Genomic DNA, 16,403 nt, shown 5'->3' on the forward strand with positions numbered 1-16,403 from the left:
ACCCCAAGTATAATAATATAGCAATAAAATCCCAGCTGATGATGACTGAAACAGTATAACATGCTTAAAAATCATACATAAATAGGAATAAGTCAAAAGAGATTGCGGCTTACACACGGTAACATATGAATAAGGGGAGTACTGACACTTATTTGTCTCCACTTCAAGCACTGAATGGAGGTCTGCCAAAGAGATTCTGTGATGATCTGACCCTTTAAAGTGAACTCAGTTCCATCAACATTAAACACAGCAGCTGGTAATACTGAGAGAAAACATATCCTACCTCAGAGCTTCAGTGAAGAGAAGATGGTCCTTCAGTTGGTCTGTATACGCTTCCTCTTCTTCCTCCAGATGTCTTCCATTGATGCCACATATCTACAAGTGTGTGACAAATAAAAGTCTTAACATGCAACAGTAAAACTCATAATACACTTTTATAGAATTTATAGTTATATTTATAGTTAGTATTAACCTAAATACCTGGAGACTTCCATAGTTCCCACGATCATGTAAACACCAGTCGGTAGGTTGGCTATATGATGAAACACATGAGCCATTAAACTGTATTAACATCTACAATCTTACACTAATTGTGAGTATTGTGTGTTTTATCCTCTTTCTTTCCTCTTGATGTTGTTCCAGAGCCGGTACGCTTTCGCCAAGTGCTCATCCACAGGTGGCACTGATTTACCTCTGATATCAACAGCAGGAAAACTTTAACAAAAGAGATATAAAACGCCATGTTCATTCTCACAATATAATGTAATGTAACGTTACCAACTCAAGGCATATTGAAAGAGGCTGGCACACGGGTCTTGGTGCCTTCAAATGTTGTCGTGTTTAGGTAAGATAAGTGGAAAGTTTCTGAAAGCTCAGAGTTCACAAGTTGTGACGTGTTTGCTGACGGAGGCCACGGAAGTTCATTTTCCGCTGCATAATAAGTTAATATATTGTAATTTTAGTCGTATATTTGTGACCACTCTGTTTCCGTCCTCCGTGTTGACCCAATTATGGCGCGGGAGTCGAGGTCGATGGAACAATTGAGTATTTATTTCTCATCTGTATAATGGGGCACACACAACCAGGCAGGTCAGGACTACTGTTAAGATGGTCGGCACAGCCCGCTCCAACCACAGCCTGAGAGTTTCTTTCTGCTGTAGGTTACATTATGATCGTATAGCAGGGCTGTGTGTTGGCAAGAATTTGGCAATACGATACGTATCACGATACAGGGGGAGCGATTCAATATATTGCGATACTGTAAGGAAGGCGATAAATTGAAATTTTTTAAATACAATTTTAGGAAAACTGTCGTAAAACACCATATGCATAAAATCGGAGTAAAAAAAGTTTATGCAATCATTTATCACAGTCCCTGTAACATCCAGCATCACAGCACTACTTTGAGAGGACAGTACACTGAGAGGGTGCATCTCTTTGCAAATGCAAAAGTATTGACTGAGTTAATCTTTGCATGTAAACTATTAATTAAAAATAGATAGAGTGGATTTGAGAATCGATACAGTATCACAAAACATAATATCGCGATACTCTATATTTTCCTTACACCCTTCTAAATCCATGATGGAAAAATATTTAAATACAAAGTTATAAAATTACTTTGTTTACAATTGTATTGTAAAACATGAGCATAAAAAACATAAAACCTCTTTTCACATTCCACACTTTGTCATTCACATACAGTCATATCAATGCTATCTAATCAAATGTGGTTTTAACAGCACAGCTAGTGTGTTTCTTTATCCCAAACTCTAAATGTGGTTTTCATTTCTCTTTAACAACAGAAGAGATTTACATATAAATGGTGCTCTGCTGCCACCTTCAGGAGGGTTACAGAACACAGCAGGTTATATATGTATTATATATAGATTATATCTTGTGTACAGGCAGGGGCGTGTCCAGACATTTTTGATACTGTAGTATTCTCAGCAACAGAGAAACCTGAACTCCCAGGTATAAACAAAAGTCACATCCCTCCTCACATACCAGCAAATCTTGTTTTAACATTGTAAAGTGAACTGTTAAATAATGCCAAAATAATTTGTAAATTCCCAAAGTAGGTTACATCCAAAAGAAAATCCTTATTCTAAAACAGTCACTTTATAAAGTGCCAACAAAATTAAAATAAATAAGTCTTTGGGCAAAATATTTACTTGACAAAACTGTGCAAAACGTTGCATGTGCAACAATGTAAATGGTTGGAGGTACAGACCGTGTAGAATATTTTATCAACAGAGATAGCTGACCTTACCAGAGCTTACGTGTGCATAAAAAAAGCTTACATCACTTGTAACAAATCTTGTTTCAACACTGATTTGTTACAGTAATAATGCTACAAAATAACCTGTGACTCCAAAAGCCAACATAAGAAAACAATGCACATTAAAAAACACAGTCACTCTCCGCCTTTAAAGTGCAAACATATTTAGAATACATACGCCTCTTTGAACAAATTATTTAACCAAACAAATGATAAACTTTACATGTGCTACAGTGTTGGTTACTCTAGTATTACCTAGTATTACCATTCAAGAGACCCAATCTGTTTTCACAGTTCCTTCCTTCCTTGCTTCCTTCCTCCCTCCCTTCTTCCTGTCCTTAAATAAAACAAGACAGGGTAAATGTTTAGCTTATTACCGTTACAGCTTTTAACTACAGGCACAGTAAGTGTAGTCAAATGTAGGCTACTCACATCTTTCACGACGACGCTCCAGAGACGTGTTGCTTCCATAGACTGACTGTAGAAAAACAGTTTGTTTCACCTGTAGGTTCACCTGCTCAAACTTCTTCTTCTTCTTCTTCGCGCCTTTTTTTGTTTTGCAGGCTACATACTACTTTAGCGCATCTCTGCCTCTCAGGTTTGAGAAGGAACTGCAACTCTAAACAAGAGTGCAGTTTACATTCAGTGCCGTGGCCCGCCTCTGACTGGGCATATAGCCAATCATATTGTAAGATATTGGGGTGGCACTTGGGGTGGCCAATCAGATTTCAGGGGTGGCCTGTGCCACCCAAGGCCACTCCCTGAACACGCCAGTGTGTACAGGACTTCACGAGTTGTAAACACGAGCTCACGAGTTTCATTGTAATTCTCCCTACACACTTCCACTCCGTTTGCGCCCTCGCGTGGAGGGTCCGCATTTTAAGTCATATTATAGTATGTCGAAAAAATATAATAGTATATTATGTCGAAGAAAAGTCAGTGTGTCGGAAAATTAAAAAAAAAGCTATAGTATAGTAAATTGTGTTAGCTCACCTGGAAGAACAGATGCCCCGTGTACTCAGGTTGAGTCCTCATTGCAGCAGGTTCGAATCTGACCTGTGGCCTCTTTTCTGTATATCGTCCTCTCTCTCTCCCTTTCACTAACTCATGAAGGCAAAAAGACAAAAATCGTAAAAAAAAAAAAAAAAAAGTCATAGTATAGTATGTTTAAAAAATTAAAAAATCATAGTATAATATGTCAAAAACAGTCATAGTATAGTATGATGAAAAAATAAAAATAAATTCCTATTATGGTATGGTATGTTGTGTTAGCTCACCTGGTAGAGCAGGCGTCCCATGTACCAAGGATGAGTCCTTACCACAGTGAGATTGAATCCAACCAGTGGCTCCTTTTATAGTATGTCGGAAAAAAATAAATAAAGTCCTAGTATATATAGTATTTTGAAAAAAAGTCATAGTATAGTATGTTGAAAAATGTCACTTAATAGAAATCTCTGTAGGCTATTATGTATTATTTATATTTGAAACAATCATGCATACTTAACAGTGTTTTCTTCTCCCTGACGCTTGGCCATTGTTCCATTAGCTCTTTATTCACTCTTTACTTTATTAGCATCAATGTGTGCACAGGTAATGTTCAGATGTTGTGATATGGTTTGCTAGAGGTAATGTTCTGCAACTGCATCATTCCAAAGGGATATTCACTCTAAAAAACTCGGAGATTAAATCTTTCTTTATTTGCAAATAGCCAGTAACATACAGTATATACAGAAGCTTACACCTTTGCAGAAATCTCCCAAGTGTTGCCTTTCTTATCATACCAAGATTATTCATATGTAGTTGCAGAGATATTCTCTTCATTTTGGGAATGTCATTTTCAAGCAGGGGCCTGAGCCAGAAGGTTACCGTCTCTACACTGGTAACAGAAAATGAGCAAAACAAAGTTGTCACTCAAATGGTGATGAGCTTTCCTACACTGTGACAAGTGTGTGTGTTGTTCAAATTTTACTAATGTAGTGGCTGGCTAGTTAGCTTGCTAATTCCATTTAAATGCTAAACTGTTTGAATTGAGTGCACATGGGAGAAGTTTGCCTCTGTCAGAAACCTCTTCAGGTTTAGGCAGCAACTCTACTTGGTTAGGTTTAGGAAAAGATAATGGTTTGGGTTCAAATAAACCCTTTCTGGCAGAAAGCCCTGAAGGCAAAGACTTCTCCCGTGTGCAAAATGAGCCGAACAGTCGAGGCAGAGGCAACGAATGCTAGCCAATCACAGCACAGTAGGGCGGGACGAGGCCCAACACTGGGAAAAAAATAAGGCGTGGCACACGCCGAGCAGAGAGGACAAGATGAAGCCTGACCTTCGGCTGCATTCGTTAAAAATCCGGCAATAAGGCACCTTCCTGCAGGGTTGTGCGGAGGCGTGTTTATTGGTGCTTTAGAACGTAACCGCCGTGAAACAATCAGAAAATAACCTTTTATTTCTCTGATTCACTGCTTTGCTTTCACTAACGGAGCTCCCTCTCTTCATTCACTCTATAGATTGCATTTTTCGTTATTTTAAATAAAGTAAATTATGGTTACATTTAATTTTTTAACAACATTCCACCAGGAGCTACAGAACACGGTGGTGATAACGGCGACTTAACATTGATTTCTGAGGGGAAAAGCTCCACAGGTTGACTTCATGTGTCTGTGTTGAGCCATGTTATGTGAAAACTAGCAGGGTGACACATACACACGTGGACAGAATTGTTGGTACCCTTCCGTTAAAGAAAGAAAAACCCACAATGGTCACTGAAATAACTTGAAACTGACAAAAGTAATATCTCATTGAGAGTTACAGAAATCGCTTGATTGCAGTGATTGCTTCAGAAGGTTGTGCAACAAAATATTAAGTTAAGGGTACCATCATTTTTGTCCAGGCCAGTTTCATTAGTTTGTTTTTTAAAATGATTCTGTTGAACCACAATTCAAAAGCAATGTCTGATTTTCATTAGTTAATTTTCAGTAAATTTTTATTTATTATTACTTTTGTCAGTTTCAAGTTATTTCAGTGACCATTGTGGGTTTTTCTTTCTTTAACGGAAGGGTACCAACAATTTTGTCCACGTGTGTACCTCTGTAATAAACTAAAAAATTTTTTTTTTTTTTTGTACATCAAACATCACATACAAAAGACAATATTAAGGAGCTGACTTTCCACCAAAATCCAGACATAATCTGTTTGTAGTTAGTTGAGAAACTAAAGCCTCAGGTTCAGGTTCTATCTACTTCTTTCTGTTTGTTACAAGCAAATCTGTTATAATATGAAAAACGGCTGGTATTGGTATATATATTGTATATGGTATATATATATTTAGTAGTATGTGGAAATTAACTGCAAAACTCCATCGTTCCACAGGGTGGAGCTGCAACAGAAAGCAAAGCAGAAACATCTATTTAAATGTGTTAATCTACAGTTCTGTTGTCATAAACAGAACTGATCTGCAGAGGCACTTTGGGTTCAGAATATATGAATGAATGAAGACAAAGTGAAACCCAGGTCCAGGTGGAGGAGGTGGTTGAGTGTGGAGCAGAAGGAGTGGAGGAGTCTCAGTGTGTCTGCAGAGACTGTGCAGAAGGACAGAGTCCAGATACACTGATGATACTCTGTCAGGTCCAGAGGAACACACAGGGATGATGGTGGTTAGAGATCAACACCCCTCCCATCTGATGAGAGAAGAAGAAGACAACAGAAGTCATCCATCAGTGTTTACAGAGACTCCCTTCATCAGCTGTCAGTCAGCATCCAGTATAAAGAGCAGAAGGGACTTCAGTCTGTGTAGCGTAGCCAGCTTCCTTTCAGCTCTCATGTTAACGTATTGGAGTGAACACACTGAGCTCAGAGCTCCCAGACCAGAGGCCTGTACTACGAAGCCAGTCCAACACACCCAGGGTATCTTCTCCTTATCTGGTTTAACTAACCCCTCAACCAAGATCCCGCTAAACGGTCCTATGACAGTTATCAACTCCGTAAGTCAACCCAGGGTTTCTCAGTCTGGCTATGAGCGCGTTCACATAGAAAGGGCGGGATTTGTAGCACATGACCAATCACAGACATGGACCAGTCTACGGTCAGCAGAGCGGCATACTTTACAAACGCATATTAGAAAAGTTAAACACATAATCCAGACTAAAATGAACACAGTTTAAACTGCCAGATGCAGGAAGGACAGCTGACAAAAAAATCACTGACTGTGTGAATGTGTAAATAAACAGACTTTTAATATCCCGATAGATCTGACTAGAACTAATTACACGTGTGTTGCATTAAATCAATGTGTTGATTAGATGTGTTCTTATAGAATAGAATAGAAGATACTTTATTCATCTCCTGGAGGAATTATAATACTTTAGTCTTATTCTTTCAGCTCCAACCCCGGCGGTGTGAAACAGACTTAGGAGAAAGTAAATAATAAATCTATAAACATAATTCACAGCTGTAAGCAGGCTTACTTTCACATCTTCTAATCACCCACAGCATACATAAAAGTATTGGTAGCAAACTAACCAAGGCAACACATTCAGTCTGAGGGACTGTAGGAGCACGACTCTGACGTGTCTCACTGCAACATACGGCTCAAGAAGCTGATTCAGATGAGTGACTATATGAATATCATATATGAATATATGATAAGAGATCATGTACTGATTTTGTGTTATTGTGGTTATATAAATGTCATTTATGTCCGTTTCACACCGCTGGGTTTGCAGCTGAGAGAAGAAGGCTACATTAGTGTCATACAGGTCATAACAATACATGTGATCACATTAACTCAGCAGAGTACACAAAGTAGTTCTAGTCAGATCTCTGGTGCTCTAGACGGGGCAGTGATATTACAAGTCTGTTCATTTACACATTCACACAGTCGGTGACCTTTCTGCATGTGTCAGTTTAAACTGTGTTGCTTTTAGCCTGCATTATGTGTTCAAATTCTTTGTCTCTGTGTAATATTATCTTATGATCCACACAGTGGAAATAAACTGCTGAGAGTCCTGAGAGCATCATTACTGCAGAAACAGAGAGCTTTTCACTGCTCACTTTAATGATGGATTTACTGCTGCTAGGTTGGTTTCAGTCACATTTCAATGTTTCATCTACTTTTAAATATTACATGACAAATATGTAAATATTAGGGCTGTCAATCCATTAAAATATTTAGTCGTGATTAATTGCATGATTGTCCATAGTTAATCGTGATTAATCTCAAATTAATCACGTTTTATATCTGTTCAAATTGTACCTTAAAGGGAGGAAACACGAACACAACAACATCTTCTTCACATCAACTCTAACACATGATCACAACAAGCTTCTGGCTGATCTGATTGGTTAACTGTTCTCTCTCTCTGTGTCACTGTTCTCCTCTCACAGCTTAACGGAGGAAACACATCACAACAATACTGCTGAAACCAGCATGGACCGACTCCGACCCTCTACTGACCTCAGAGTCTCCAGTCTACAGTGTGGACTCTCCACAAGATCAGACAGCTGCTTCACATCTGATTCCTTCAGGCGGTTGTATCTCAGCTCCAGCTCTCTCAGATGGGAGGGGTTGGACTTCAGAGCTGAGGCCAGAGAAGCACAGCTGATCTCTGACAACCTGCAGCCATACAATCTGAATAAAGAATAAATGATGAAGATAAAAATCACTTTATAATCCAGTCAGATGTGTTCAGGTTTTAAATGTGTAGCTCAACATCACTATGTCCTAATCAATGATCTTTTCCCTAAAATGAGTAGAGTGACTTTGTCATTGTGTTATTGTGGATCATCATAATGTCAGCCTTCTACAGACATCATCCAAATGTCACCACAACATTCATACACCTGTTCATGTCAACACACATCAATAACATGCTGCTGATCTCGGTGTTCATCTATGTGTGTGTGCTGAAGGATCAATATCGATGATCAGACATTATTTGTGGAACATGTTGAAACAATCAGAAACCAGAGAAATATTTCTACTTCATGAAGTAAACTTGATCAATTCAGAACAAATATTCAGGGTTCCTACACATTTTACATTTTACATTCCAGACTTTTCCAGACTTCTCTGTAGATTTTTCAGACCATATTTGACTTTGTGACTCGGGGTTCAGAGGACGCTGTTACAAGACTACAGCCCCTCCCCCCCCCCCACCATGGTTGAGATGTCAAACCATTTTCCTCAAAGTTTGCATCCAGCTCTCTTTTCCCCATTTGGAATTGTTAACCAACCAGGCTTTGTGTTTGGGATCATCAAGCCAGCCCTCAGAACACTTTACTCATCGTGGTCGTTCAGTCTACAGTCCTACAGAGAAAGCTGGACGACGTTCTGCTGTCAAACATCCTGCTCTAGGTGAATCACAATGATGCCGTCCCTCTATTAGCACCAGGGACAGACTGGGACACAAACCCATCCCAGGACTTTGAGACGGAGAGGTGTCTTATGTGAGCGGCCGGAGGGCGCGAGACGAAACATTGTGGGTTAGTAATTTTACCACTAATAGAGTTTTAGTGGTATAAAGAGAATGTGATGATGATGATGATGAAGACCTTCAAGACTCTTCATCGTGGATGACACCTCCTCAGTTTGTATCAGCACGTCATCACTGAATCAAAACAAGACCGGCCAGCTGGAACACTGGTCACAGTTCATCACGTTCATGATGTAAATGATTGAGCCAATCAGATTTCAGCCAGAACGAGGATCAGTCCAAATTAGGAGGGGCCGCTCGTCCCCCCCCCTCAATATGTAAAGTATTAGATTGTCCCAGTCTGACAGGCAGCGTTCTGCTCTGTGCCGTCTGCCTGCAGTTACCGGTTACTTTTTATTATTATATTATTATTGTTATGTTGCTCATGATGAATAGTTGGCCCATATTTGGCTGCCAAAGTGCCGCCCTAGGCGGTTGCCTAGTCGGCCTCTATGGAGGCGCCGGCCCTGGCTGTGACGTTCAGGCGTAGAGGCAGCTCTGTAGGAGTGTGCGTTCAGTCAGAGCCTACTTCCTGTGCTGCTTTCAACGACATCAAGCTCTCTCTGGCCCGCGCTCTCTCACACAGTAGTAAACATTGTGGCTGCACCGGCTGCTCTAAACACCATGAAAAACACTCTGCTTGTATGATCTATTTATTTTTAGAAATTCTGAATTTGATATCTTAGAAAGCAGAATAGGGGCAACAGTCTGGAAACAGACATGTTTTTCCATTCTCTCTTTTCTTTTTTCCATACTCATCCAGACCTGGAAATGACTAAAATCAAATTCCATACTTCTCCATACTGCGTAGGAACCCTGAATATTAGTTGAGAGGATCTTCTGTATCCAGATGTGACCATTTACCAACAATGATAAACATTCATTTACTTTAACAACTAACAGTGGACATTTTCTACACTTTCTTTAAGAAACACAAGTCTTTTGTGACTGCAGACTAGATTTAGTTCAAGAAACATGAAAATATGAAGAAAAGGACATTAACAACTTTATGGATGTAAGTTATGTTTGTACATAAATCAGGTTCAATTGTTAATTCAACATATAAGATCTCTAACAGTAACAGAGAGTCAGTGAACTGACCTCAGAGTCTCCAGTCTACAGTGTGGACTCTCCAGAAAACCACACAGGACCTTCACTCCTGAATCCTTCAGGTCGTTGTGACTCAGATCCAGCTCTCTCAGATGGGAGGGGTTGGACTTCAGAGCTGAGGCCAGAGAAGCACAGCTGATCTCTGACAAACTGCAGCTCCTCAATCTGAATAAAGAATAAATGATGAAGATAAAAATCACTTTATAATCCAGTCAGATGTGTTCAGGTTTTAAATGTGTAGCTCAACATCACTATGTCCTAATCAATGATCTTTTCCCTAAAATGAGTAGAGTGACTTTGTCATTGTGTTATTGTGGATCATCATAATGTCAGCCTTCTACAGACATCATCCAAATGTCACCACAACATTCATACACCTGTTCATGTCAACACACATCAATAACATGCTGCTGATCTCTGTCAAGTCTGGAATTAGAGGATCAATATCAAATCAGACTTGTTGGACTTCATTACTTCATTTATTACATGGCCTTCTTCTCACTGTATCTGCTAGCCTAGCAGGTTTATGTCATTTACAGGAAAGGTCCACATTTGTTCAAGTGTGTCTGTAAACAACAGCCACATGTCATATGTACATTAAAAGAGTTATTGGTGGCAGTAATCATTCCTCCTGTGAAGTGGTCCCTTCATAACACAACTACACTGTAAGAAATGACTTCACAAGTTCAAGTGAAACTAATATGAAGATTCAGCAGTCTGAGTCGACAAATCAAAGTTACAGACTGTTTAGTACCAAATTCCCTCTTTGAGTTACTATTCCTCCTGCAGCTCAACAAGGAAACTGTCAAACACAACATACTGACTGGATACATACTAAGGCTGGGCAATATATCCATATTATATCCATATCGTGATATGAGACTAGATATCGTCTTTGATTTTGGATATCCTAATATCTAGGGTTGTCAAAGTTAATCGTTTTAACGCCACTATTTTCTTTAACGCATTATTGCAATCGCTCTTCCGGAGGTTATAGCGGCTCAGTTTTAAAGCTAGAGTGAAGATACTGGTATCATAGGAAACTGGAAAACCTGCTGAATCCATCGGTTCCAACCATGTCAAACTAGCTCGTCTGGAAGGAGGTTAAATAACGCTCCAGACTTACTCTAAAGTTTGGCGAGGAAAAACTGTCATGTCCATCTTCAAAGGGGTCTCTTGACCTCTGACCTCCAGATATGTGAATGTAAATGGGTTCTATGAGTATCCACGAGTCTCCCCTTTACAGACATGCCCACTTTATGATAATCACATGCAGTTTGGGGCAAGTCATAGTCAAGTCAGCACACTGACACACTGACAGCTGTTGTTGCCTGTTGGGCTGCAGTTTGCCATGTTATGATTGGAGCATATTGTTTTATGCTAAATGCAGTACCTGTGAGGGTTTCTGGACAATATCTGTCATTGTTTTGTGTTCTTAATTGATTTACAATAATAAATATATACATACATTTACATAAATCATATTTGTCCACTCCCATGTTGATAAGAATATTAAATACTTGACAGATCTCCCTTTAAGGTTCATTTAGAACAGATACAAAAATTGTGAATAATTTGCGATTAATCGTGATTAAATATTTTAATGGATTGACAGCCCTAGTAATATCGTGTTGTGTTGTAAGTGTCATCTCTTCCTGGTTTTAAAGGCTACATTACAGTAAAGTGATGTCATTCTCTGAACTTACCAGACTGTTCTAGCTGTTCTATTATTGGTCATTTACACAAAAAAATATTATGATATTTGATTTTCTCCAAGTCACCCAGCCCTAATACATCTAACTCAGACTGCTGAAGCCTCTGATTAGTTTAAGATCAACTTTACAGGTCATTTTACACAGAACAAGACTGTGGATTTAGTCCTCATCTCGTAACACTCAGGTTATACGGGGGTTGCTTCACAGACAGAAGGAATGATGACAGACATCAATAACTCTTTGAATGTACATATGAACATGTGAGTATTGTATTCACATAGACTTGAACAAAATATGAACCTGCAAAGATGTTTCTGATGCAGAATATTTATTTGGTTTTTGCTTCAAATAATTAGACAATGCTGACATGAAAACAGATCACAGTTAGATCTGCTGTCAAAAAGAACGTGGGAATAACTTAGAACCATAGAGACCTCTGATTAGATGGTGTCATTCATAATCATCACTTGTGTGCCTTTAAGTTGGTGCAATACGTGTTTGTTGAAGAGTGCTGCACCTTTAGACATGTTCAAATAGAGCGCTACAGGAATGAGTCCTAAAACCCAGAAATGAATTAGCATTTTAGCACTTCCTGTTCCCTCGTCTGGAAGTCAATGGGTTTTTAGTTAGATGGCTGAAATAAGGTCTGTGGTTAAAGGTCCAGTGTGTAGGATCTGGAGGTATCTAGTGGTGAGGTGAGGAGATTACAACCAACTGAAGCCTCTCCTGTGTGCCAAGCGTGTTGGAGAGCTACGGTGGCCGACGTGAAAACGTGAATGTCCCTCTCTAGAGCCATCTGGAGCAGAGCCAGTGTGTAGAGAGTGTGTGTACAAACTACACAAACTACAGTCAGTGAACTGACCTCAGAGTCTCCAGTCTACAGTTTGGACCCTCGAGTCCAGCAGAAAGCAGCTTCACTCCTGAATCCTCCAGGTCGTTGTCACTCAGCACCAGCTCTCTCAGATGGGAGGGGTTGGACTTCAGAGCTGAGGCCAGAGAAGCACAGCTGATCTCTGACAAACTGCAGTTCCTCAATCTGAATAAAGAATAAATGATGAAGATAAAAATCACTTTATAATCCAGTCAGATGTGTTCAGGTTTAAAATGTGTAGCTCAACATCACTATGTCCTAATCAATGATCTTTTCCCTAAAATGAGTAGAGTGACTTTGTCATTGTGTTATTGTGGATCATCATAATGTCAGCCTTCTACAGACATCATCCAAATGTCACCACAACATTCATACACCTGTTCATGTCAACACACGTCAATAACATGCTGCTGATCTCTGTCACGTCTGGAATTAGAGGATCAATATCAAATCAGACTTGTTGGACTTCATTACTTCATTTATTACATGGCCTTCTTCTCACTGTATCTGCTAGCCTAGCAGGTTTATGTCATTTACAGGAAAGGTCCACATTTGTTCAAGTGTGTCTGTAAACAACAGCCACATGTCATATGAACATTAAAAGAGTTATTGGTGGCAGTAATCATTCCTCCTGTGAAGTGGTCCCTTCATAACACAACTACACTGTAAGAAATGACTTCACAAGTTCAAGTGAAACTAATATGAAGATTCAGCAGTCTGAGTCGACAAATCAAAGTTACACACTGTTTAGTACCAAATTCCCTCTTTGAGTTACTATTCCTCCTGCAGCTCAACAAGGAAACTGTCAAACACAACATACTGACTGGATACATACTAAGGCTGGGCAATATATCCATATTATATCCATATCTTGATATGAGACTAGATATCGTCTTTGATTTTGGATATCCTAATATCTAGGGTTGTCAAAGTTAATCGTTTTAACGCCACTATTTTCTTTAACGCATTAATGCAATCGATCTTCCGGAGGTTATAGCGGCTCAGTTTTAAAGCTAGAGTGAAGATACTGGTATCATAGGAAACTGGAAAACCTGATGAATCCATCGGTACCAACCATGTCAAACTAGCTCGTCGGGAAGGAGGTTAAATAACGCTCCAAACTTACTCTAAAGTTTGGCGAGGAAAAACTGTCATGGGCATCTTCAAAGGGGTCTCTTGACCTCTGACCTCCAGATATGTGAATGTAAATGGGTTCTATGGGTACCCACGAGTCTCCCCTTTACAGACATGCCCACTTTATGATAATCACATGCAGTTTGGGGCAAGTCATAGTCAAGTCAGCTCACTGACACACTGACAGCTGTTGTTGCCTGACAAACACAATTAATGAACCAATGAGGTTGCATTATTTTCAACATAATGTCATCAGAAAGATGATATCAGTGTATCAGCATTTAAAACAGAATATATAAACTTATATTAAATTATATAAACTTCCCCCTTTACAAATACCTGTTTTTTTCACACAAAAAAAAGTTGTTTAAAGTAGCATGAAAGGGGGAAACAAACTAAAGACTAGAGGAAAACCGTAGCAAAATGTAGAGACAAACGATAAATTACCGAGCGAAAGTGAGGACACAGGCAACGGTGCTAGCTGCAAAGCTGAGCACGAGGAAATGGAGGCTATTCAAGCTAACATTATTGCCGAAATACAGGCGGTCCGTTTGGACGTGAAGAGAGAGTTTATTGAAACTATTGGACAACTCAAAAGGGAACTAGCCGATTTCAGAAGGGAAATTAACCAGAAGTTAAACGTCATTGTTACTGATCTAAAAGAAATAACAGACAGAGTCGAGGAGACGGAGCAGAGACTGGCTGATGTGGAAGAATGGAGTGCCGAGACTAAAGAGTTGCTTTCCCACACATTTGAGCTCCATGAGGACTTTCAAGCCAAATTAACGGACCTGGAAGCGCGTTCACGCAGATACAACATATCCCCGGAGGGGCCGAGGGAGAAATCATTCAGGACTTCCTTGAAAACTTTATTAGAACGGAGCCCCCCTCCGTATACAACGCTGCCACAGGTCCCTCGGAGTCAAACCACCACCAGGTTCAAACCAAAGGTCGATTGTCGTCTATTTTTTGGAATATAAAACTAAGGAACTAGTTCTTCGCACCGCCTGGAAGAAAAGAGATCCACCAAGATGGAAAAAGAGTGTTTTTGAGCAAGACTATCCGACCGAAATAATCACAAAGAGAAAGGCTTACTCCGCCATCAGAAAGGCACTAAAGGAAAAGGGGCTCCGGTTCCAAACTCTACACCCAGCCAAACTCAGAGTGTTTTTCAACACCGGTCCCGTTTGACTCGTCAAATAGAACAAAAAAGATGCAGCCGGAAGCCTTGTATGTAAAAAAAAAAAAGAAAAAAAGAAATGCTCAAAGAAACAGGCATGACATATGGAGGGATTTATACCCACATGATAAGCGCTTTACTTGTTTCTCCTACCCTCACGGTGTGTATTCCAGAATTGATTATTTTTTATGTTTAATTTAGATAGACACAGGATTTTAAAATGTGATATAGGTGTTAGAGACATTTCTGACCATGCAGGGGTGTATTTGTCAGTACACTTAGACAACAAACCAAAAGAAACTCTATGGAGACTGAACACAAGCCTTTTAAATGATTATAATTGCCAAAAATACATGGAGAAAGAATTTAAAGATTACATGACCTATAATGATAATGGAACTGTGTCTCCCTGCACTCTGTGGGGCGCTGCAAAGGCTGTCTTTAGAGTAAATGGTAAAATGGATAAAATGCTTTTATATAGAGCTTTTCTAGTCTTCTGACCACTCAAAGCGCTTTACACTACATGTCAGCATTCACCCATTCACACACTGATGTCAGAGACTGCTAAGGTGCCAACTTTGCCCATCAGGATCTAATCTAAATACTCATTTACACACCGATGGCTATGTCTTCGGGAGCAATTTGGGGTTAAGTGTCTTGCTCAAGGACACATGGACATGTGACCCGGGGTTTAGCCCGGAAGGGCATAGGGTTTTTGACCGCAGCGACGCTGAATTGTTTGCCGTGTTATTGTTGTTTGCTTGTTGCTATGGTAACCGGACATTCTTCTTTACTACAATATTACGAATAAATGAACTGTTATTGTGAAACCAACGAGCGGCCTGAGGATCAGTTTTGTACAGCACAACATGCAACAGAAGGTAACATCTACAGTCTAGTAGACTTAGCTCCTACACTAGCAAAACGTTTAGAAAATATGATCCCAGATCTAATTGACCCTGATCAGACAGGTTTTGTGAAAAATAGGCAAACCCAGGATAACGTGAGGCGTGCTCTCCACCTCATTGATCACATGAGAAACAGTAATAAGGAATCTGCAGTTATTAGTCTCGATGCCGAAAAGGCCTTTGACTACGTTCGATGGGAATATCTGTATTTAGTTCTGAAACGTTTCGACTTTCATAATCAGGTATTTGGATGTCTGAAGTCTCTATATTGCTCTCCTACAACTGGAATTAAAATAAACGGGAATTTATCAAAAACTGTTCTACTTAATAGAGGATGTCGACAGGGATGTCCCTTTAGTCCCACACTCTTTGCACTCTTTATTGAGCCACAGGCAGTCAGAGAAGATAAAGATATAACAGGTGTATTGATTGGAGATACACAATATAAGATATGCGCTTATGCGGATGACATTTTGTTAACCCTTACCAACCCTAACCCTAGTTTAGAGAAATTACTGTCTATGCTTAAAATATTTGGTTCATATTCTGGCTATTAATTGAACCTACATAAAACTCAACTCTTATTACAGAGCAGCACAACTGCGCTTTCTGATTTGCTGGTGTGACCCTAAGTGTGATGCAAAATGGAAGGACTTAGAACAAAATCAAATGAACATACCTCTCCAATCTATACTGGGGGACAAAACTCTCCTTAAGAAATATTTAGATAAGCCCTCTACACA

General features: G+C 39.6%; 1 protein-coding gene across 1 annotated transcript in view; it reads right to left on the reverse strand.

Moving 5' to 3' along the window:
- Nucleotides 1-16,403, reverse strand: part of LOC119483763 (NACHT, LRR and PYD domains-containing protein 12-like) — a 542,841-nt gene that overhangs the window by 326,286 nt on the left and 200,152 nt on the right. The window contains exons 9-10 of the mRNA XM_037762204.1: nt 12,430-12,603; nt 7,725-7,898 (exon numbers count right to left, since the gene is read on the reverse strand). Of these exons, the coding sequence (XP_037618132.1) occupies nt 7,725-7,898; nt 12,430-12,603 (348 nt within the window). The remainder of the gene's footprint in view (nt 1-7,724; nt 7,899-12,429; nt 12,604-16,403) is intronic.

The sequence above is a fragment of the Sebastes umbrosus genome, chromosome 24 (genome assembly GCF_015220745.1).
Source record: "Sebastes umbrosus isolate fSebUmb1 chromosome 24, fSebUmb1.pri, whole genome shotgun sequence".
Lineage (NCBI taxonomy): Eukaryota > Metazoa > Chordata > Actinopteri > Perciformes > Sebastidae > Sebastes > Sebastes umbrosus.